The sequence below is a fragment of the Tiliqua scincoides genome, chromosome 1, assembly GCF_035046505.1.
Source record: "Tiliqua scincoides isolate rTilSci1 chromosome 1, rTilSci1.hap2, whole genome shotgun sequence".
NCBI classification, from domain to species: domain Eukaryota; kingdom Metazoa; phylum Chordata; class Lepidosauria; order Squamata; family Scincidae; genus Tiliqua; species Tiliqua scincoides.
Genome location: NC_089821.1, coordinates 99,521,885 through 99,545,656, shown reverse-complemented (window position 1 = coordinate 99,545,656; position 23,772 = coordinate 99,521,885). Strand labels below are relative to the sequence as shown.

The 23,772-nt window shown below is 43.6% G+C and overlaps 1 protein-coding gene across 4 annotated transcripts in view; it reads left to right on the top strand.

Moving 5' to 3' along the window:
- ITGB6 (integrin subunit beta 6) overlaps window positions 1-23,772 on the top strand; it is an 85,180-nt gene that overhangs the window by 23,956 nt on the left and 37,452 nt on the right. For 2 of the 4 annotated variants that reach the window (XM_066612070.1, XM_066612069.1), the window contains 3 exons: window positions 18,059-18,108; window positions 18,619-18,695; window positions 19,414-19,493. In XM_066612070.1, coding sequence (XP_066468167.1) covers window positions 18,635-18,695; window positions 19,414-19,493 — 141 coding nt within the window. In that variant the 5' untranslated portion in view covers window positions 18,059-18,108; window positions 18,619-18,634. Of the gene's footprint in view, window positions 1-14,094; window positions 14,170-18,058; window positions 18,109-18,618; window positions 18,696-19,413; window positions 19,494-23,772 lie in introns of those variants that run through there. The other 2 variants (XM_066612071.1, XM_066612072.1) reach the window with 2 other exon arrangements.

Genomic DNA, 23,772 nt, shown 5'->3' with positions numbered 1-23,772 from the left:
ATAGTCAGAGACCAACATTTTGTACTGGGTATTTTGTTCATTTCTTGGGTTTCATTTTACAGTACAGGTGGGACCTCAGTATCCACTGATTTGGTATCCACTGATTTGACTCACCGCTGATACCAAGGTCCACCTGTAAATGCCTTATAACAAGGGGGGGGGGGGGAAAGCACCAAAATCCAATTTCCTACCTTTGCACTGTTAAATAATTATAATGTCATTCCATTAGATTCCATTATTCACCCCATCTAGTGGCTGAATGTGGTATAGTGTCTATACCAATGCACTCGGGGGTGACAATAGAGAAGCAAGAAAACTGAAAATGGGTCTTTAAAGCTGTTTGGTATCCACTGGTTTTTCAATCCACTGGGAGTTCTGGAACAGAACCCCCATGGATAACAAGGCAAGACCTGTACAGATGGGCCCTAGGTATTTGCGGGGGTTCCTGTTCCTGAAACCCCTGCGGATACCAAAATTCATGGATGTTCAAATCCACAGATTTTGGGTCCCCAAGCCCTCTGAACCTGACCAGAATTGGAGTGCAGAATTTGGAAACTGCAGATATTCAAATCCGTGAATAATGAGGGCTGCCTGTATTCTGTTTAGCTCAGATAGAAATTCTCAATCACAGATACTTGGGCAGAGTGATAACTTTTTTTAAACTTTTAACTTTTTAAATGTTAACAAAAGTTAGAAAGTTTTGTTTGTGAAAGCATATGCAAACTTTTGAGTTCCATGAGGAGAGCTTGGTGATGTAACTAATGCTATCAAGACTGCAGTGAGAGAGATTACTCGCAAACGCAAATTCTTCTAGCCACTTCAAACAGCAGCAGCCAAATAGCAATGCTTTTAGGGCAGGGGTGCTCACACTTTTTTGGCTCAAGAGCTACTCTGAAACCCAGCAAGGCCCGGAGATCTGCCAGAGTTTTTTTACAATGTTCGCGCCATCATAACATAACATTTATGTGTGCAATGTATGTTGGTGTACCTTGAGCCCCACTGAGTATAACAGGACTTACTCCTGACTAGACATGCCTAGGATTAGGCTGTGAAGCTGCAATCCTAGCCACACTTACCTGGGAGTAAGCCCCATTGAGTACAATGGGCCTTACTCCCGGCGTTTCCTCCCAGAGGCACCTGAAGAGGGGGGTCGGCACTCCGCGATCTACTCATTTTGCCTCACGATCTACCGGTAGATCGCGATCCACCTATTGAGCACCCCTGTTTTAGGGCATCAAATAACTCACAATACAATGTTGCTATGATGCAATATAGCAAAAGCCCTTTATGCCAAACCACTAATTTGTTTTTGATCTCCATGTGTGGGGTGAACAAGCAGGAGAAAGCAGCCCTCAAGGAACTGAGAGAAGCAAGATTGTAGCTATATGTATATTTTTTTTCACAACAAAAAATGAAATGGAGGAAATCCCCTGGCTAGACCTACCAGCTGAAGGAATGTTCACATTGCCCGAAGCACACAATTCAACACTGGCATGCCAGACAAGGTGAAAGTATCTTTGCTTTCTCCTGCAGAAGGAGATGTATCACCAGAACGCAGGTGTACCTACCCTGTCAGCCATTTAATTAGATTAAGAACTTGGCGTTAAGAAAAACATCAACATTTTCAAACACAGAAAACCTGTTCAAATTATTATTGTGACCTTAAAGATTTTATTCTTCATTATGGTTGCCTGACCATTAATATTTTTGACAATGCATCACCCTTTAATTGCATCAGTCTTTAATTATATAGCAAAATGATATGTTTTTTGTCAGCAGTTGTTGCAAAGCATTTCCCTATCTCTTATACAGCCATAAGGTGACTACTGCTTTGTGAACACTAGCTACCAGTTTGCCTGTGTGCATCCAACATAAGTTAGCGCTTAAAGCTGTGTTAAAGTGAAGGGACAAACAAGACCTTTCAATCTTATGCATGGTTACTCAGAAGTAAGTTCCGGAGTGTTCAGCAGGGCTTACTTGGAGGCAAGTGTGCATCGGACTACAGCCTAAATGTCCTCTGACTTCTAATAAATGCTCTAGTGAAATTGATGTTGCAAACTGAAATCGTGCATAGCACATTTGTCTGTGTTTGTGCCGAAATTCACAGTGCAAACCAGATCTTTATGTGCAACCAACTAGAGAGCAGAAAAATAAGCCTTCCAAATCAGATATCCAATTAGAGATAAAATCTGTTGCTGCTACTTCAGATTATTTTTAACATCAAAAAGTTGTACTGAGTTACTGAAGGATATTTTACTGGAAAGCATTATAAGGAATATGCGATGAATAACTTCTAATAACATGTAATCTATCATTTGGGTGAATTCCCACAATTACTCTCCCTCGACAGCTACTATGGGATAAGCCTCTGCCTGTGGCTTGATCAGATTTCATCACTGATAATTGCTACTCCCCCCCCCCCCTCAAGTACTGGCAATGAAGCAGTAGAGCAGGACATTCTCTCTCTTGTTCAAGGGCCAATTTCAGTCAGCCAGTGAGCGGATTTTTCAGCAGCAGGAGGATTCTTGCAAAAATTGGTGCACAAAGTAATTGCTCCAGCTCATAACTGAATCAACATGAATATCTGTCATGAGCAGAGGTTAAAACCTGCTTCCTTTTCTGTTTGTATAATGTTGGTCAGAATTCAAGTTATAGGTTTCCCTCCAAAACTATTTAAAACAGGTATCAAACATAAGCCCCATGGGCCTGATTCAGCCCGCGAAAGCTCTTTATCTGACTCTTGGGCTCCCTCAGCACTACCATGAGCTGCTGTAAGCTGCTGAGCAGTACTAAGGTGTCACTGCTGAAAAGGCAATAATTGGGCTCTCCCATATGTTGAAAATATGGTCAAATTTGCCCATTTTCTCTTCTGTCATTTGCAGCTGAGTTCCTGAGAGAGAGAAATATGTTTATTTCTGGCCATGTCCTGCTTAATGACATCACTTCCTGCTTAATGACATCACTTCCGGCCCTCAGCAGGCATCATGAATGTTATACTGCATGAAATGAGTTTGACACCCCTGATGTAAAAAGTACAGGAAGAGCACTTGCATGTGAAATGCCCTCCCAAATGGGCAACTGAAAGGGGAAGAAGCTAAGCAACCCTAAATTGCAAGCTTCTACCCTAGCTTCCCAGTTAGTCCTGTTAATCATGTAAGGGAATAGTTTATCCATAAAGGTAGCTTTAGTAACACCTGTAGTAGCTTTGGATGACTTTCCCCTCCCTCACAATTAAATGAAGTAACCAGTTTAGGAAGGGAAGAAGCAGAACAGGCCTTTGGGTAACAAAGTAACTTCTGAACTGGCCCAAAGAAGTGAATAACAAGGGATAATATACATCTGGAAACAACTAAAAACAGGCCCTAGCAGAAAAGACAATAGAAGTTTCTGAAAGACTGGCCTCTGAGCTATTGCTGGTGTTACAGTATCATAGCATGTTAAAGTTGGACAGGACCTTGGAAGTCACCTAAGCCCCAATCCAGTTCAGACATTGCTCCAAAGCAGGAGCCTTCTGCTTTGATAACCCAGCTCTAGCATTGGCTGTGAAAGAGGCTTTACATCTTCCCTGGATCTTCAGGGATAATGTAAACCCAGCTAGGGGATGTCAAAAGAATCCTTGGGAAAATAATTACAATAGTTTTAAGTTGTTATGTAAGCAACGTTAAGGGAATTTGAAGCCGCCAAGGCAAGAATGCAGGAACCCTGCTAACAAAGCATGCTTGTCCAGATGCCTTTGCAGTCCCTCTCCTGAGCTGGAGACAAGCCTCAGGGTCCTTGAATAACAGCAGGAAAAGCAAAGATGCTGGACTGCTCTGAAGAATGTGCAGTGGGCTGTGATTTTTGACCAGGGGCCCACACAGGATGCATTTTTTTTGTATTATATTAATCAATTGTTAGTAGGCAGTAGCGTTTTGTAATGTCCCCTTTCCTTGAATGAATTGTGTCAGACCCAACTGGGGCTCCATATGCAGGGTTGTCTTGGCAACTGCTAGACCTGGATTAGGCCTGGCAAAGGATGGGCCCCATGGCTTATATAAGATGGCAGCCATCCCAGATGCAAGTGCCTCCGCCATTCTTTGAGCAGAAAAATCTGGGAAGATTCATCTCCCTTTGATAAAGCACCTCATTTTGTGGATTGTGGAAGGGAAGGATAACGACTAAGGTAGTGTGACCAGTGAGGGCATCAATCTTCATGAAGATTACTCATATCTCAGGAAGTTATACGATTAGGATGAAGGTTAATTGGGACTTGGGAAGGGCAGGTGTTGCAGTGGGAGGGGTGGTTATTCCCCTTCCTGACTGGTATGTCACTCCAGACATTCTTTATAGTCCAGGTAGTGCTGGAGTACATTTCCCCACTGGGGACAGGGATTGTTTCACTGTGAGTCCTGCAACAAGGCCTTTGTGACTACTGTTGGCAGGTTGGTACAGGGGAAGCTAAGCTCCAGGTGTGGCAAGGATAATGTGGGACAGGAAGTAGGAATAAGAATTTGGTGTGCACACTGAGGTAAACAAGAGTTGTAGAAGAAGCCAGAACTTACTTGAAAAGGCTGTCCAGCTCTGGGATGCCAGCTGGCATGGACTTGAACTGCAAAGTCGACCTCAAAGGCTCTCCAAGGTGATGCACTTCAGCTTCTTCAACCCACCTTGGGAGTTGGTGTGGAGAAGCTGGAACCACCATCAGGCAATCTACAGCTTTGAATCAGAGTGAGAATGCCCAAAGGGGGGATAGACAGTGGCAAGCAATCTCATATAAGGTAGATGCCTGCAGAGTTGTGTATGGAAATAGGATTCACTGCAGGGTTTACAGAGATTGTCAAATGGCATTTATTTCAATGAGTGTAGCCTAGTTTTAATCAAAAGCTTGTCTTATGTATTATTGAGGGATATCTGGGCAAACAAAACTGAATACTTTGCCAAATCAAACCATATAGCAAACTGTATGGGCTGGGTATTTGGAGATTCAGGTTCAGAATGCAAAGCATGCCACTCCATTGTTCCCTGCCTTTGTATGGTTGATACGCAGCCATGGCCATACTAAGCATGGCAACTTTGCAGTGAGTTGTAAACTAGGTGTATGATGAAGCAATCCCACCAGCTCATCAGCATTCAGCTAAGTACTTGAATCCACTCAACCTATATTCTTGACATGCTGGATTTGGTGGTGTGAACTGATCCACATAGTTCACATTTTGAATTTCAATTTTCAATGTAAGTACTCTGTGGAAGCAAATCTGGAAGCAATTATATTGAAGAGGAATTGTACTGCCTTCACCACATGGTGAAGTAGTAACCATAGAAATACAAACTGTACTCAGTCCCTGGAAGAAAGTATGGGTGAACGTAGCATTTGTTTGGAACGGGATTCAGCATTCCTGTTTCCATCATTCCACCTAACAGCTGCTGAAAAGTAACTTCACAGTCCTTACAAGAATATTTGGCACTGAAACTGAATCAGCCATACAGTGGCGTCACTACGGTGTGGGAGGCCAGTACGTCACCCCCATGATGGATGTCCTCCAGTGAGCAGTGGGTGGGACAATGCCCCAGGCGGTGGGCATGGTGATGGACCTTTGCTCCGCCCCTGTTGTTTTTTTGGCTATACCTTTTGATAGAATACAGCTATTTCAATGTGGTTTGTTTCCTTGCATTCTGCATGAAAATATGCATCAAATGATATATAACATGATATTATTCAAAAATACCAAGATTTTAAAAATTTTGGCCAGTAGTACTGTCACCCATCCTGTGCACATCACCTGGTGTGAACCACACCCCTCTAGCAACACCACTGCAGCCATATGAATCAATCAGAACGATGCACAAAGCTTAACATTACAAGATTGTACTAGTCATGCTTGTAAACTCCCAATAATAAGTTTCAAAGAAAACAATCACAAAGAGACACTTGTGGCACTTTAAAGACTAGCTGATATACCATAAGGCATAAGCTTTTATGAAACTTCAGTTCATCAGATACATATAGTTCTGTTCTCAATTGACAGGTATACATATGCACATGGGCAGAGTGAAGGTATTATTAACAGTGAAATAATCTTTCATGCGTCCCAGGAAGTGGACTCTCATCCACAAAAGCTTATGCTCTAATAAATGTGTCCATCTTTCAGATGCCACCATACTCTTTGTTTTTGCTGCTACAGGCTAACACCCTCATTCCTGGCCTTCTCAAAGGAACACTGCACAGTAGTTTTGCCTGTCAAGCATTTGCATCACCAGAAGATGGCAGCACTCTGTGTAAACACAATTTATATCCCAGACTTTTCAGTGAAAGAGCAGATCTGCTGATTTAAAACTCTGAGATCATCCAACTGTACTTCAGTGCCACATCCTTAAAACTCCAGGGGCACAGGACAAAGTGGTTGTTGGGTGCCCAAAGGACACACTGCATTAGATAAATCACAGCTATCCAGTTCTTTTATTGTTTTATTTTATTTTTGCACATCTTTATATTGCCCTTCCTCCAAGGAGCTCAGTGTGGTGTAAATAATTCCTTCCCTCCTTTTGTCATCACAACACTCCTGTGCAGTAGGTGAGACTGAAGAGTGACTGGCCCAAATGTCACCCAGGAAGCTTCATGACTGCGTGGAGATTTGAACCTGGACCTTTCAGGTCTAACTCCCAAGCCACTACAACATTCTGGCTTTTGCCCAACAACCTTAACTAGTGGTCTACAGCAGCAACTGGGAGGGAAAAACAGGGTCAAACTCTTCAGACCTTGTACAAGTATTGGAGCCATGTCACCATCTGGGGCATTCTGCAACTTGGAAAATGTATAATTCTGGCAAATTATTTTATTGAATTGCAAATCTGTGTATGAAGACTTTACCTCCTCATATGCACAAAGGATAGCTGTCTTTTGAAATAACCCAAATATGAAATTTAAGATTGCCATCTGAGAACTCTGTCTCACATTTGCTCACACTTACATCCGGCAGATCATAAAGGCAAGATGTAAATGTTTTTGTAAGACTTAAAGGTGAAATATAAATGTTTTAAACAAACAAATCAATCTTCAGTGCTCCACTCTCAACAGGCCCCAAGTCTGACAGCACACCATCACTCATCATCATCATCATCCCTGGGCCTACATAGTTCTACCTCATCTCCCTTCTTGTTTGCTGTGTTTATGATACCTTTGGCCAAGATTATGCAGAGATTAATTACATGCTTGCATCAGTTAGTTCCTTTCCAGGAAGAAGATGGGAGACAAGCTATCCTTCCTTAACCCTCTTCCCCACTGAATGCACTGCTACCCTTTGTGAGTCTGGACCTCATTCTCAAATTGGAGCCAACAGTATTTGTGAGCCAGTACACTCCAGTCTGCTGTGTGAAGCAGGAGGCATCTGGAGGTGTGCTGCTCATGCAGGAGCACATGTGCTAGAATGGACAACTCCAACTTACTGCTTGCAAACGAGAACTTTCCTGCTTGTAGATCTGCTTCCTATAAACTGCATCATTTCAAGGGGGGCTAAAGCCTTTCCAGTCAGCGGATTCACCCAGTTATGACTTCAGTCTGCAGCTTCAAATGACAATCTGATTTGTTTACTTATGAGCAGATCCAGAGCCCCTCATGATGTCTGTTCAACATTGCACAGAATCTTGAAAGATAGATAATTCCTTGTTAAAGGAACTAACACCAAAAATAGAGCACTGATCAGTAGAGGTGTTTGTTTCTGATGACTACTATAGGTTTACAGTCTAAGGGCGCAATCCTAACTGTGCCCTATGCTGGCCCAAGTCCCTTGGGCGGGCCTGGGAGGATTGCAAACGTGCTGTAAAGCACATTTGCACCTCCTCGGGCAGAAGCCAGGCTGCCACACTGAGAAGCGCCGGCCTGCAGAGGCTGACGGAAGCCGCCGCACCAGCTTCCCCCAGCTCCTTGAGTCTGCTCAGATGAGCCGATGCAAGAATGAAAGGTAGGCATGGGGGGCGGGGAGGAGGGCAGAGGAAGGCGTTCCTGGGCGGGGGGAGGGAGGGCGATGAGTGGCCTCGGGGGCAGGTGGGGAGCAGGAGGCGGGGCTGGGATCTGGCAGTTATGCCGGATCCCAACCCCCATCCCCAGGAGGAACGGAGCGGCTTCAAGCCTCTCTACTCTTCTTGGACCTGTGCCACCTCAGGAGGTGGCACAAGTCTGAGGAGACTCATAGGCCCCAGCAGACTTTACTCAGGGGTAAGGGGAAGAGTTTCCCCTTGCCTCTGGCTAAGCTGCTTCTGGCCACAATCCTGCACTGGATCCAGCACAAGCCTCCTGGCTTGCCTGTTCCAGTGCAGGATAGGATTGCGCCCTAAGTCTTACTGAATGCAGTGGCCTGAGTAAAATAAATCACATCATTTTCAAACACTACTACATAAGTGACTCCATCCAGGATACACATTCCTAGCATAGGTCTCAAGGATGCCAAAATAAAAAGATTAGGGGCCCAATCCTATCCAATTTTCCAGCACTGGTGCAGTCGCGATACAGCTCTGAGGTAAGGGAACACATGCTCCCTTATCTTGAGGAGGCCTCTGTGACTGCCTCCACAACACAGGAAGCAGTGCATACCCCATTGGCATAGCAGCACCAGCACTGGAAAATTGAATAGGATTGGGCCCTAGGTTGCCAACAATACACCGGCAGTGCACGACTTGTGATTTATCAAGCTGCAGGCAGTGATGACAGAAGCCAACAGGTGTTTAACAAACCACCTACTTCTGCTGATTTCCTAGGACTACAAAAGTTGCACCTGTAAAAGGTTGGATTGGTGGCACTACAAGTACACCAGTGATGCTTTCTTCTTCTTCTTCTCCTCTTTTGCTACCCAAAGCCTTGTAATGGTTCTGTTATAGTGCCTAATCACAGTTGAAGACCAGAGAAGTATTACCTAATTAAATCTGAATCCACCCAAGACGGGAGTACAGTATCTGTCCAGTGGGCAGGAATCCAGTGGGCAGGAAGTGGGCAGGATCCAGTGGGCAGGAAGCAGCTGAAGGTCTTGGGGGAAGGGGACTTTTGTCCCCTTCTCCCAGGGAAAGCTCCGCAATGTGGTTTCTTAAGTCTGCACTGGCTATTTTGCTGGCACAGACTTGAGAGACTCTGTTTCAGGCCTTCTGGCTAGACACAGAGTTCAGGACAAGGATACGGTTGCACTTATCCCCAGTGGCAGTGTGTCCTCTTACTGCAGGTGCTGGGCCCAGCACCAGTGCTCCTTACTTGCTGGATACCATAAACATGCTTTATGGGACATTTATGGCACCCAGGCTCAGTGCCAGTGGTGGCTGAGCTTAGGATTGGGCCCTGAGACAGGTAGCCTCTGAGTTATCTCTCTCCTATGCAATACACTGCCCCTACTGTCCTGCAGATGGCATTGCAGCTACTTTTCATCCCAAATTCTTGGAGTTGCAATCTTTGAAACAAATAAATGAAAACTGAAAATGCCCCCAAATAAGTATAAAAAGTGTAAGAGTGCCAGCCTATGAATATTTACTCAGAAGTAAGTCCCATTATGTAAAATGGAATGTACTATCAGGTAATTGTGCACAGTATGCAGCTTTTAATAGAACAAGAGCTGTCTCGATATACTGTCTCTCCAATAACCTGGAAAGTCAGTGGCCACCCTAGACATTAACATATGAACCTTGAGTAAATTTATTTCCTGCTGAGCCTGATGCTTCTTGTCTAGAATACTTTGAGTGATGTTTCAAAGGCAGTGCTTCTGCTGATGATGTCATCACTCCTGTGTGGGAGAAGTCCTGGAACTCCACTCCCCACCCTACTCCTCCTCAATTACACTCATGTGTGAACAACTGCACATGCATCGGCTCAGCCTCTATGACGGGAAACTCCGATTATTCAGCAGTCTAATTGCGTGAAGAGAAAGCTGCAAATGTACAGATGCTTACACAGCATGTAGACATGCAAACAGGCATGAGTAGTTTAGGTTCAAAGTCTGTTGCCATGATTCTGCACCCCATGTACGCATGTTCATTTACCATGAATTTTTCATGAGAATGGGAATACAGGAAAAATGGGGATAGCTGTTGTTGATGGGCTTGTCTTCCCAAAACACTGAAATTCACTGTTAGGAATCACTTTTCAAATCGAGTTCTTAATCCTGGAACACGTACAATCACAAAATAGCTTTAGCATGCACAGATCACAATTGCCTTTCCACAGCCAGATCTTCCTCTACTTGAGGAATGGGAATGTTCCAGTTCAGACCTCTAGGGAAACCTGAGTCCTTGTATTTGTCTTTTAAGAAGTCAAGCACTGCCCGCAGGCAAGAACACTTGAGACAGAAAAATCCTTCCAAATGCAGGTTCATGCACATCTTACTTTGAAGCTGTCATCATATGATGCCTATCCTACAAAGTGCATGAAACTAAAACCCAATGTTCAGCATCCTGCTTCCTTCATTTCCCAGAGTTTCTGCTTACCAGATTACACTGCCTGTGTTTCCCTAGAACAAGGACATGTCCGTCTTCTTTCTTGAACCTTCTGCAGGGCATTTAGGCACACCTCCCTAGTGTGGCTAGGAAACAATTGGGGATGTTTTGAACCACAGTTCCTTAGATAATTTCCTTGGGGCAGTGCGGAAAACAACAATGAATGTAGGAATGCTATCTCTTGAACTAAAAAACCTTGGTACCTGGACATGCCCCAGGGTGAACTGGGGCCCCCAGGGCCTGAGGCAGAGGCAAGAGCAAGTCTGGACCCTAAGGCAGATCCCAGTGGCTTGGGAGTAGGTCTGTGACAAAGCCATACACAACAACTGTCTTTAAAAAAAACAAAAAACTAGCTAAGTAGGGGAAATTGAGCCTTACCACATACTCTCCTAGCACAGGGGTGTCAAACTCATTTCAAACCGAGGGCTGAATAGTATTTATGATGCCTGCTGAGGGCCGGAAGTGATGTCATTAGGCAGGAAATGATGTCATTAAACAGGTCATAACAAAAAATCAGCACTTTTTCTCACTTAGGACATCATTAGCTGTAAATGACAGAAGCGAAAATATGCAAATCTTGATATATTTCAAGATATGGGAGAGCCCAATTTTCATGTGGGCTGCCCTTTCAGAAGTAACACCTCAGCACTGCTTAGCAGATGAGAGCCTGAGGGCCAGATAAAAAGCTTCCGTGGGCCTTATCCAGCCCCCGGACCTTATGTTTGACACCCCTGCTCCTAGCAGCTGATGTGAAAACAAAAGAAATGATCAGGTCAATTTTTTTTATTTTTTTTTTTGCCAGCTGGTTACTTTCTCTTCACCAGTAAATAATCATGTGAAATCAGGGCTCTTTTTCCCCTCTTAGGGAATCAAAATCACCACTGCTTCCAACTGAGGTCACACTCTTCGAAGCAGAGGAGCTGAGATTATTTCCTGTGTTTAGTAGCTTAGGTGAACAAACTAAATAATAGCAAGCAACTAAATGCCTTTGACTAAGTGAGATAATTTAACTCCCTTAGACTCCAATTTAACTTCCTTCAGCTGGATTGTATAATATTGCCCTGTGCCCATTCACAAGGGTGAGCAAAGAAATAAACACCTGACAATAAAATGGATAAAGCACACAGGCTTTTAAATTATTGATTATTAAATTGTTAAAATTATTGATTAAGAGCCCAATCACCGCCGGTGCGCACTGTCGCAAACATACCATAAGGCGCATTTGCAGACCCTTCCACCCAGCGAGTACCAGCCCTCTGCCACTCAGTGGTCGGGTGGACAGCCGAGCAGTGGAGAGGTAAGCAGAGGCATGGGGGAGGCGGGGAGAAGGCATTCCAGGAAGGGGGAGTGAGCGGTGGACGGGCAGAGTCATGTCAGGAAGGCAGAAGGCGAGGAGAGGTCGGGGGGATGTGCAGGGGGAGGGAGGGAGGTGGGACCAGTGGAGCTTTGCTCCACCAAATCCAAAGCCTCCATGTTGGGCTCATTGCCTGACACGAAGGCATTGGATTCACCGCTGACCTTTGGGTTGGTGGTGAATCAAGTAGCCCCCTTGCGGGGCTACTGCGCTTTCCCGGGGGAAGGGGACAAAAGTCCCCTTCTCCCGAGGCAGCCATTTTCAGCACCACCACAGCCCTGCACCTTGCACAGTTCAGGATTGGGCTGTAAGCCTATACACATGTTCCTGTGAACACAATGGTACTTACTTCTGAGTAGATAGGCATAGAGCTGAGCAGTAAGTAATCCAGTTCCAGACATTTCTTGTCCATAGGCTTCCTTTCTGTGCCTCCCTGTTCTTGCTTTTAAAATACTTATCTGGATTGTGTGGTTTGATAAGGTGTTGGAGCAGGCTTGATGGCATGACATACCTATAGTGGAGGAATATCCCCCCCCCCATTAAAGCCTCTAGGCTTGTTCCAAAATCAGAGTAGTGCTGGGGCTGACCTGGGGCTGATTCTATAACATGTAAAGCCTCCTGTTCTTTAAATGTTGGCTCAACAAAGCAGGGGTGTCACTCATTGCATACAGTGGGCTGAATAGCATTCATGGTACCTGCTGAATGCTGGAAGTGGTCATTAAGCAGGTGATGACCAAAAATAAGCACTTTGTTCTCCCCTAGGAACTCATTAGCAGAAAATGACAGAAAAGGAAATATGCAAATTTTTATCATATTTTCAGCAAATGGGAGAGCCCAATTACTACATGGGCTGCCCTTTCAGCGGTGCTACTTCTGCCAAGGCATCACTTCACAGTTCAGAAGCTGAGAGGTGATCTGCGAAGTAACAATTCTGCAGAAGCAAATAACTGGACTCTTCCAGTGCCTCAGCAGTGTCTCCCTTCTCTCTCCACACCTCTTGGAAGCAAACAGATGACAAAAGAATTACCCCTGTCCAGGGTAGGGAGCATTCACATGGGGCCTTCTTTCTTTCTTGAACGTATATTTTCTGCACATCCAATCCCTTCTTCACCAGTCTTTGTGGCAACATAAATGTGGCTCCCTTTGGGACAGTACAGACAAGGTGCAATTTCATCAGCAGTCTGTCCAAACGACTACTGGACAGTTTGCGTTAGGGGAAGTGGGTCTGCCAAATCTCTTTATCACTCAGCAGCTTCCAAGACTATCTACTATGGCATCCTTCTGCACAGGCAGGCAGTTGGAGGCTCTGCCTTGATGTAGTTCAGTTCCTGTCTGCCAGATAGTTCAACACAAGAAGACCATTGATCCTCCATAGGGATTGTCCTGTGGGGTCCCTCAGGGTTCACTTTAGTCTCTTGTGTGTGTGTGTGTTTAACACACACAGTTCTACATGCTCTGAAATCATAGTGGCTTGGACTTGCAACACCATCAGCATGTTGATGGCACTCAGCTCTAGTTCAGCTATTCATCTCATGAAGGTTGGGATGTGACCACCTTTAATGAATGCCTGATGTTGGTAATGGACTGACTCCTCAAAAGTGAGTAATTGAATCTCAGTCCAGACAAAATAGAGTTTATAGTCTCTGTCATAAGAAATCATGGGACACCCATGTGCACTGTGTTTGTTTTTTAGATTTTCTTTTAAACCTGAATTTTAATTGTGAATTGTTCTAAATATTTTTTTAAACTTTAATCATCCTGGAATCTCTCTCTCTCTCTCTCTCTCTCTCTCTCTCTCTCTCTCTCTCTCTCTGTATGTGTGTGTAGCATTTTTATGTATAGGTATACAGGTCCAGACTCCATATAGGTAGATTCAGGACCTGCAGATTTAACTAAATATGAGTTCCAAATCCGCAATGGAGGCTAGATTTGAATGCCTGGGCATGACCAGAGATATTCTCCAGTTGCATCTGGGAACCTTTCTGAGGCCCACAGACACCTCCAAATGGAGAACATCTCTGGTCACGTCTGGAGATCCTAGGGACCAGACCTGCAGATTTGTTTATCCACAGATTTCAGTATCCACGAGAGGTCCAGAAATGTATCCCCCACCGATACCGAGGTCAGACTGTATAGTGCATAAATAAGTAAATAATATCCTTTGCTGAGTCAGGGTGCCACACAACAGAGCACTGTGGCAGAGGGCATTTCAGGAAAGTCCCTCTCAAATGAGCTATTGAAATTACTATGACTCCTTCTCCTGACTCACATTCCTACCCATTCTATAAAATCAGGAAACTCCAGACTCTTAATGTGGGGCAAAAGAGATCGTCTGACCATCCCAGCTCTGATCATTCAGACCTCTCACGGTGAGTCAAAATCCCTGGTCTGCTTGTGAGAGAACAAGCTCAACATGAAAGAAACAATTCAAAATAACAGCATTGTAATCAAGCAACTGGTTGACAAAATATGAGGGGGGAAAGTTGAGATTGCAGGTATGAAGGGACGGTATAGACAAAGTTTGCAGTGGGACATTCACGGATCAGTGTAAATCAATAATGTATTACTTGCACTTATTGTAGTACTTTCTTATCTTTACCTCCTGATCACTCAAGGAGTTTGGGAACTGAGGTAAATCTTTGTGAGGGAAGGGCAAAGGCAGCTATGCGATCACCAGGATCGTGCTGTTGCCAGGGGTGAAAGGAGGGGTTGCACTTACCAGAGACAGTGCCATCCCAGGATGTGGGGAGCTAGCTAACACCTCCGAGGTTACCTCCATGGCCTCCACTGACACCTCCACAGGACTCTCAAAGCCTCCAAATCCCTAAAAATAGCTATCACGACCCACTTCTGGGTTCACAATTGCAAGCTAGAAGTGGGTCATGAGCACTATTTTTAGACATTCTAAGGCTTGGGGAGCTCTGGAGAGGTGTCCGCAGGATCTCTGCACCCCCAGGAGGCTAGCACTATCTCTAGTAAGTGCAAACCAACCCTTTCACCCCTGGCAGAGGCAAACTCTTGGTGATTGCATCTCTACCTTCTCCATTGCCCATAAGGGGACAGAGACAGGGCTTCTCTGGCTGGGATGACATGACACCTGTTTGGGAACCTCTGCTATACAGTAATAGTATTATGAAATCAGAATAATCACCTTTGATCTTTTTGGAGCGAAGGGACTTGTGTTTTCTCTGTGTTTATTTAATATACTATAGACCAAAAGTTCTTCAACACTTACATGCCTGAACTACTAATATGCTACAAGAACTGCTGCTAGTATGCCATGAGAAATAAACTGAGAGCACAAGCCTTTGCCTTTCTACTCAGAAGTAAGTCCCATTGTGTTCAATGAGGCTTACTTACAGGAAAATGTGTATAAGATTGCAGCCTGAATAAGTAAAGATTCTCTAAGTGAAAAGTTCACCCATGGAGAAGGTATGTCTCTTTATGATTTACTACTGGTTGTATATTCATCCCATCAGCTTCTGTTATGGCTGTATAATTCTGTCCTTGCAGCAGACATGGTTAAAGCATTCCTTTATGGCCAATAAAGACACAAGGCAGAATTACCTACCCTGAGGGAAAGTTGCATGTGCCACTTACTCTAGGCTTGCCTCCTTCCAGTCCAGAGGTATGTCCAACTCCATGACCCATGCAGGAAGCGAGCTTCTCTGAGAATGGGTATTTCTAGCACTTAGATACTCCAAAAAGAAATGAAGTGTGGTTCTCTGCTTTTCTATGCCTGCTTTTCCACTCTTGTAGGTGTGCTTCAACTTTCTGACATTTGGGAAGCATTAACATAGTCCCATGTAATCATTTACAAGAATAGACATGCCATATTTAGAACCAGGAAGCTGGTTAGAGATATCAATGCACTTGAGAAATTGATAAATAATCATGTTAGCTGCCTAACCCTGAATGTATAGGGTTGTATATGTTAAAGAAGCAATAAATTATGTATTATTATATGAATTCTGTCAGTGGTTTCCAAATGTTTTAGCCCCAGGACCCACTTTTTAAAACAATACTCTGTCATGACTCACCTGTTCATGATACTTAAAAAAAGTTTCACTTTACTAGCTACTCAAGCTTCTGTTTTAATCTGTTTTACTATGGTTAGATTTGGACCATTCTGTTGGTCTTGTGTTTTCATTCACCAGACCTTCGATAAAAGCTGAGGCACAATTGCCTACCTGGGAGTAAATGGACATATGTGGCTCAGTTTCACTTTCCATAGGGCTCAATACAGTTTCCTTGTCAGCTTGGAGGGGACACTTCCTTCTCAAGAGTTTATTGTGGCCTGTGTTCATCGGATTGGATTCTGGTGGTGTTACATTCCGCTCAGCCTGCCCTTCAAAGTAGACAGAGGCATTCATGGTAAACACGCACATACTGCTCTGTTTTGGTTTCCATAGGGCTTGATACATTTTCCTTGTCAACTATCAGCTTGTCAGTGTTACCATCACAATGAGGGTGGTTGGCTTTTTGCAGCTCACCAAAAATTGGGTCACAACCCACTGGCGATCCAAGACAGTTTGAGAACTGCTGAATTATGTTATTTTACCTGACAATTTGTAAGACCTTCCAAAGGCTCGCAACAATTAATTGGGGTTGCCAACAAATAAGGGGGGGAAAAAAACACCTTGGCCTACTCCTGTGCCTTTAATAGCAGTATGGTTATTAGAAATCAGCAGGTGAAGCTTTTCAGGGCAGGGAGATGGGTATTATTACCTACTCATGTATGTGGATAAAGCTGCTGTTAAAGGCACAAGGCTAGGAGCCATTTAATAAGCTGGTAACATTATGATTAACTTTAAAAATAATGATATAGTGGACAGGAAGTGACCACTGTGGTTTCACAATCCAAATGGCTAAGTAGTATATGGAGAGTACTCTCCATTTTCACAAAAGTGAGTAGCTGAGCTATTGTTTTCTCCAAGGGGGGGGGAGGAACCACATGCTCCAGAGCAACCTGGTAAGAACCACTCACAGCACATGCTGGGGGGATATGATAGAAATCTTTTTTAAAGTGTGAAAAATAGTGAGACAGTCTTTATCTAGAAACTGCCACTCCTGTCAGTGAGCTGAATTACAAGGCTGATTGAATCTGTACTGGAAACAGTGTGTCATATATCTTTAGCAAGTTCTCAGATGTTTCCCCAAAGTGATATCAATAACACAGGCCTACAAAATTGAGGGTCAGAAAAGTTTTTCCCAAACTTTATGGTGGTTTGATATGAATTTGGAGTGCCAATTCCAAAAATGGCATCCATTTTGCCCTATTGCGTCTAGTTTGGGAGATATAGTATAGCCTCATTAGTGAATGATTCAAGCAGCTTCCTCATGAGGAAGCCATGGTGTAGGCTTCCCCATGAGGAAGCTGCCTGAACCATTCACTAAAGAGGCTATGCTGTGTCTCCAAAACTAGGCATGATAGGGCAAAACGGATGCCATTTTTTGAATCGGCACCCCAAATATTCCCAGGAAGTAGTGTAACATTTAAAGAAGCAAAATGTGTGTTGGTCTGTGTAATTGGTCATTTAACTGAAATACAGGGCACAATCCTAACCAGGTCTACTCAGAAATAAGTCCTATTTTGTTCAATGGGGCTTACTGTCAGGAGAATGTGGTTAGGATTGCAGCCACAGTTTTACAAATGGAGGAATACAGTTTTACAAATGACAACAAGTGAATTGGAAATATACTAGTACATGAGAGTTCTGATACATGAATAACATGTGGTTCTGTGCTTAGTGGGCTACTACAATGACATCTACAACAGCAGAACATTTTCCTTAAGACTGTCTCATAACTCAGCAGCAAAGTAGGTTGTATCTTCGGCCAGGGACTCCTTTATCTATTAGGCAAATGAAGTCCATCACAGAAGTTGTTCAGAATGAGCTAACTCTTTGCTAAATGCTCTCAAAATTTGAGGCTGTGGCAGGCAAATCAATAAATGGCTATGCGGGTACCTTTAGATACAGTAAGTCAAAAGTGTCAAAAAGTGGGGTCAGATGTGGACCTCATGCTGTGCTCTGTTTGTGTAATGTTTGGGCACAAGCATGCCTATGTTGCTGGCTGAGTTTGCACCATACTGAAGATACCATAGCTCAGTGGCAGAGCAGACACTGTGCAGGCAGAAGGTTCCGGGTTCAATGCTTGGCATCTCTAGTTAAGAGGCGCACCCTCACCTGAGGACCACTTGTCAGGCTTAGTAGATAGTTGGTTTATATAATGGTGATTTATTTTTTTCCTTTTCAGAATTGATTTGTTACGGTTTGGAAAAAAATGGAATTTATACAACTCTCCAGGTATTTTATCCAAATCACTGTACTGTATTGTCATTCAAGTAATATAGTGAGCTAAATTTTTAAAGGATGATTCTCAGGCCCATATAAGAATCTCAAAAGTATTACGTTCAAGAGTTTATGTGTACCTGGTGAAGCTCTCAGAGCTCTGTAAGACTCCTCCTGTGGATTTTTAAAAAAAGTACACACAGTACTGTACCTGTATGAATTTCCCCACCTTCTTCTGACTATACCTGTCTTCCTTATAAGGGGAACAAGGAAGTAAGATAAAGAACTGTGTTGGATTCCATAACCATTCCGGTAGCTTTACAAACAGCTTGCTGTCTACCTAACCAGTATTCACTTTTTGTTCATACTAATCCAGTTCTGGTAGCTTAGTAAAAGTTTTATCCTGAAAGGTTTGTGGGCTGACGTTCTCAACAAATACATTGGAATACTTCATGACCTGAAAGTTTCTGAACTGATCCTGTTAAGCTGGATGTAATTCATTTTTGATATGTTTTGTATGCGCAGCCAGAACTGAAAGCGAATGGGGATTGAATTGATTTGCCTTTTGTTTCTATTTCTGCAAAGAAATAACAATGTACAAGGTAAGGCTTAACAGGTGATGAGTTACCTATTAAAAGCTTGTTTTCCACAATACACTTGTTCACTATTTTAAGTTCGTAAACTGCTCACATCATGCATGGAACTCTACTTTCTGCTTGATTACTGTGTGTGTGCTTTTTAATTGAGTCTAGATTGTTTTAATTGTGTGACCATGGAACCTACACCAAATGTTTGTTTAATTTTACAAACGAATTATGTGAGAATTTGCAGCATATCTTCTACTTGCAGTGCGGCTGAATGTTTGCTGTACTTGATACTTTTTCAACTTTCAGAACAAATACATCCAAATGCAGACAACTAATGTCTAGGATACAAAGAGGAATCTTTTGCCAATCTGACTGCATGAAGAATTGGGTTAGTTAGGACACAAAACAGGTTAAAAATGGGGGGAAGAGGTATTCAGTAAATATCTGCCTTATTCTTATTCTGGTCTTGGAAAAAGATAAATTCAGTTCAAATTGTTTTTAACATAATTTTGTTAATAATGATCATATTTTGCATGGCATTTTCGGGCATAGTTTTGGACATAGCTGTTTTGGGCATTTTTTTTGGCATAGTTTTGCTTTATTTGATTTGGCAGCCGACTAGTCTGCAAGCAGTTTTGTGTGAAGGCAGGACAACCCAGGTAATGTTTCATACCTGGAATAATTATCCAGCCATGCGTACTAATGTTTTCTGCTTTCTTACTCTGAAATATAGGGAATTGTGATCCCGGGAGTGCAGTGACTTGTGAAGATTGTTTGTCTTCTGGACCACACTGTGCCTGGTGTTTTCAAGAGGTAAATTAAATTATCTCAAACATTTGAAAGCAATGAAAATAACAGAGGTTGACATGACAAGGTCTGCCTCTATCTGAAGCTCTCTTCAAATCCTGCCCTGAAGCAGGATTTAAATCTACATTCAAAGGCGTCATCAAAAAATCTACCCTAGACCCAAACTGCCCAAGGATCACTGTGCACACCTAGTGAAATATTTGCTTATTTTGAATTCACAGCCGACCCCCAACCCTATTGCACAAGTCACATTTCAGAGTTTGGGGCTCCCAGCTTGGGAAAAAGGTGATTAAGGAGAGCAAGACCAGGGCATATTATGTATGGTATAAAGAGAATGGGGGGTGGGGGGGTGGAAGAGTTCTATTTTCCCAGAACCCAGTTTTTCTCCATCTCTCACATTGTTAGGCCAGTGGTCATTCGATGAAACAGATTGGCAGCAGATTTAGGATGGACAAAAAAGAACTTTTTCACACAATGCATAATTAGTTTGTGAAATTAGTTGCCACAAGACGTGGTGATAGCCAGGGTCCTGAATGCTTTAAAAGGATATTGGACACACTCATGGAGGGTAGATCTGACTACTACTCATGGTTATGATGTGCCAGCTCTGGTTTAGCAGCTGTATGCCTTTAAATATCAATTACAGACAAGCAATGACTGGACAGTAATGTGCCTTTTTTCCTGGTTGTGCATTTCCCAGAAGCAGCTGATGGTTCACTCTGAATAACAGGATGGTGAACCTAATGGGCCCCCTTTGGCCTAATCCAGCAGGGCTTTTCTTACATTCTTGAATAGATTATCCTCTCTGTGGCACTATGGCTGACTTTATGTTTGAGAGGCACATGTCCAAAATCAATTTGGGTGTATGCACTGTAGGACTAGCTGGTTAGGTTATTATTTTTTTTAATTCTGGTCAGAATAAATAACTCGTATTGATTATTAACATTTATATCCCACCTTTCATCTCCATTGATCTCATGGCAACTAACAAAAACATGATTTAAAATATTATGGGCGCAATCCTAACCTTGTATTAGGCTGGCACAAGTCCCTTGCACCAGCCCAGGAGAGTCACAAATGTGCCATCAAGCATGTTTGTGTCTCCTCGTGAGTCAGCTGGGCTGACACAGGGATGTGGGCCAGCCCATGGAGGTTGCATACAGCCTCTGCACTGATGCAGAGAGGGAAGGTTGTGTCGTCTGACCTTGGCCAACGCAGGGGTCTGGGGAAACCGGGGAAGAGGTGAGAGGGAGGTGTTCCAAGGCAGGGGAAGGTGGGTGGAGGGCATTCCAGGGGGCAGGCGGGCGAGCGGGTGGGGAGTGGGAGGCGATGCTGGCATCCGGCAGTTATGCTGGATCCCAACCCTATTCCCCAAGCAGCGCAGAGCAGCTCCAAGCCACTCCATTCTCCTTGGACTTGTGCCACCTCCTGAAGTGGCGCAGGTCCAAGGAGACACATTGGGACTCTGGTGGCTTATCTGGGGGTAAGGGGAAGAGTTTCCCTTTGCTTCCAGCTGAGCCACTTCTGGCCCCAATCTTGCTCTGGATACAGCACAGGCCTCCGGGTCTGCCTGTTCCAGTGCAAGATAGGATTGTGCTATAAAACAACTTAAAATCATACAAACACCTTCCTTCCAAAACCACCACATTTTTTAAAAAAGTTTCTTTTCCAAAAGATTGATCAACATATGCATTTTATTCTAACTCTGAAATTTGAGGTTTGCATGTTTTGGAGGGTTTGGGATAAGTAGAACATGACATAGCTGTGTAATGGGTGCACACCAGAAAAATGTATGGAGAAGTGACTTGAAGCAGAGGCATAGAGATAAGAGGACATGACTAGAAAAGGTTTGTGAAAAGGATGGAGACCTAAGGAACCTACAGAAGCTACATGATATATAACTAGTGCTTGATCAGGCATGTGCAAAAATAGGTTCTGAATCTGATCCTGTTCATATTCAAAAATGCTCTAAGGTGGACTAAAACAAAAGAAATCCAACACCTGGCAAGGAGATCCTCACATACAGCCTGGAAACTTGCAAAGGTGCTATTGTCATATTTTTAAATGTGTCTGCCTAATTCAGACAGCTGGAAACCTCCGATATGAGCCAGCCAAAAGTAAGCATTTGTAAGTTCAGTTTATTTTGATGGGAGATTTTCAGCAAATGCTAAACTTGCAAGTATTGAAATCAAAGGGAATTGAGTGAGCTCTACAGTGACTGAATTATACCCCTCCTTTTCTTCTGAGATGAAAGGAGAGTTTCTCTGATTCCACATACTGGTTTCCAAGTGCATGCTCAGAATTGCCAAAAAAATTAGTACCTTTGGCTATGAAGGGCAGCTTCTAAGTAACAGCATCAGGCATTGTTTTCACAACATATACAGTACTTAGAGAAAGCATTCTGTAAAACTGTTTCTTATTCAGGATCAGGTTCAAAATATCCAGTGCAGAAATTATGGCCTACTGGGCATTGCTCAGTATTCCATTACTTGCATTTTCACGTTCGATCCTAAACCTTGATGCTCTAGTCTGTCCTCTTGAAGGCATTATCAGGTTATCTGAGGGACCGCCTTTTCCCATATATTCCAGCCCGCCCTCTTAGGTCATCTGAGGGGGCTTTCCTGCAAGTGCCGCCATAGCAGTTGCCTCTGCAGCAGTTCCTTGAATATTTTTGCCCGCCTCCAACTGGTGTTCCCCCCATTGTATTTTCTTTTTCTATTGTATACTGTATTTTCTAATTTTTTTAACTCTATTGTATACTGTATTTTTATTTTTGTTTATTTATTTTTGACTCTATAAATTATAAGTCACCTTGGACATCTGCTTTCAAGGAGGAAAGGCGGGGAGATCATTAGAAAAGGTATTGAGAACAAAACAGCTAATATTATAATGCCGTTGTACAAATCTATGGTAAGGCCACACTGGAGTATTGTGTCCAGTTCTGGTCGCCGCATCTCAAAAAGGACATAGTGGAAATGGAAAAGGTGCAAAAGAGAGCGACTAAGATGATTGCTGGGCTGGGGCATCTTCCTTATGAGGAAAGGCTACGGCGTTTGGGCCTCTTCAGCCTAGTAAAGAGACGCCTGAGGGGGGACATGATTGAGACATACAAAATTATGCATGGGAAGGATAAAGTGGATAGAGAGATGTTCTTTAGACTCTCATATAACACCAGAACCAGGGGACATCCACTAAAATTGAGTGTTGGGAGAGTTAGGACAGACAAAAGAAAGTATTTCTCAGCGTGTGGTTGGTCTGTGGAACTCCTTGCTACAGGATGTGGTGATGGCATCTGGCCTGGATGCCTTTAAAAGGGGATTGGAGAAGTTTCTGGAGGAAAAATCCATTATGGATTACAAGCCATGATGTGTATGCGCAACCTCCTGATTTTAGAAATGGGCTATGTCAGAATGCCAGATGCAAGGGAGGGCACCAGAATGAGGTCTCTTGTTATCTGGTGTGCTCCCTGGGGCATTTGGTGGGCCACTGTGAGATACAGGAAGCTGGACTAGATGGGCCTATGGCCTGATCCAGTGGGGCTGTTCTTATGCTCTTATGAAGACATCTTTTAAATAAACAAATAAATAAATTTTCAGAACATTTTCTTTGTATTGGGTGGCATCAGTGGTGTAGCTAGAGGTCCCACCTGGTTCTGTGTATGGGACTTTGGAGCTAGACAGGGCAGTTCCACACCTCTTCCCCCTTTTTCCCTTTTTCACTCTCTCCTTTGCTTGGTTTTTTGCCCCCCTTCTCTATGGTTTTGCTCTGTTCTGCATCTATTTCCTCTTCCTTTTCCTTCTCCTCCTGATCGAAATAGAGGTTTCTCAGGGCTCCTTTATAACTCCCTCCCTCCCTTTCCATATAGTTCTTTATTTGCTGCTTTAATCTTTTTCTCCCAGTCTTCTTCCTTCTCCTCTTGTGTTTCTTTCCTTCCAGCCTCTTTGTCCCAAGAGTGGCAGCCCTTTCTAAGAGCTGATACAGCCAGAGCTGGCCCAATGCAAACCATTTTTGTGAGGGCACCCACCTCTGCAGGGCATCCCTACTCACAGGATGAGCAGCAGGGGTGAAGCAGGGGTAAGGCCACCAGCAGCTGTGTCAGTGCCAACTGCTTGGGGGGGGCACGATTCCAAGCCATTGTACCCAGGGGCAAGCGGGGGGAAGGGCTGCCCAGTGGAATGCTCTACTCACCACACTCTCCTCACAATGCCACAGCATGGACGATTCCATGCCAGAATATCAGCTGCAGAGCGAGATAATAATAATAATAATAACAGGTATTTATATA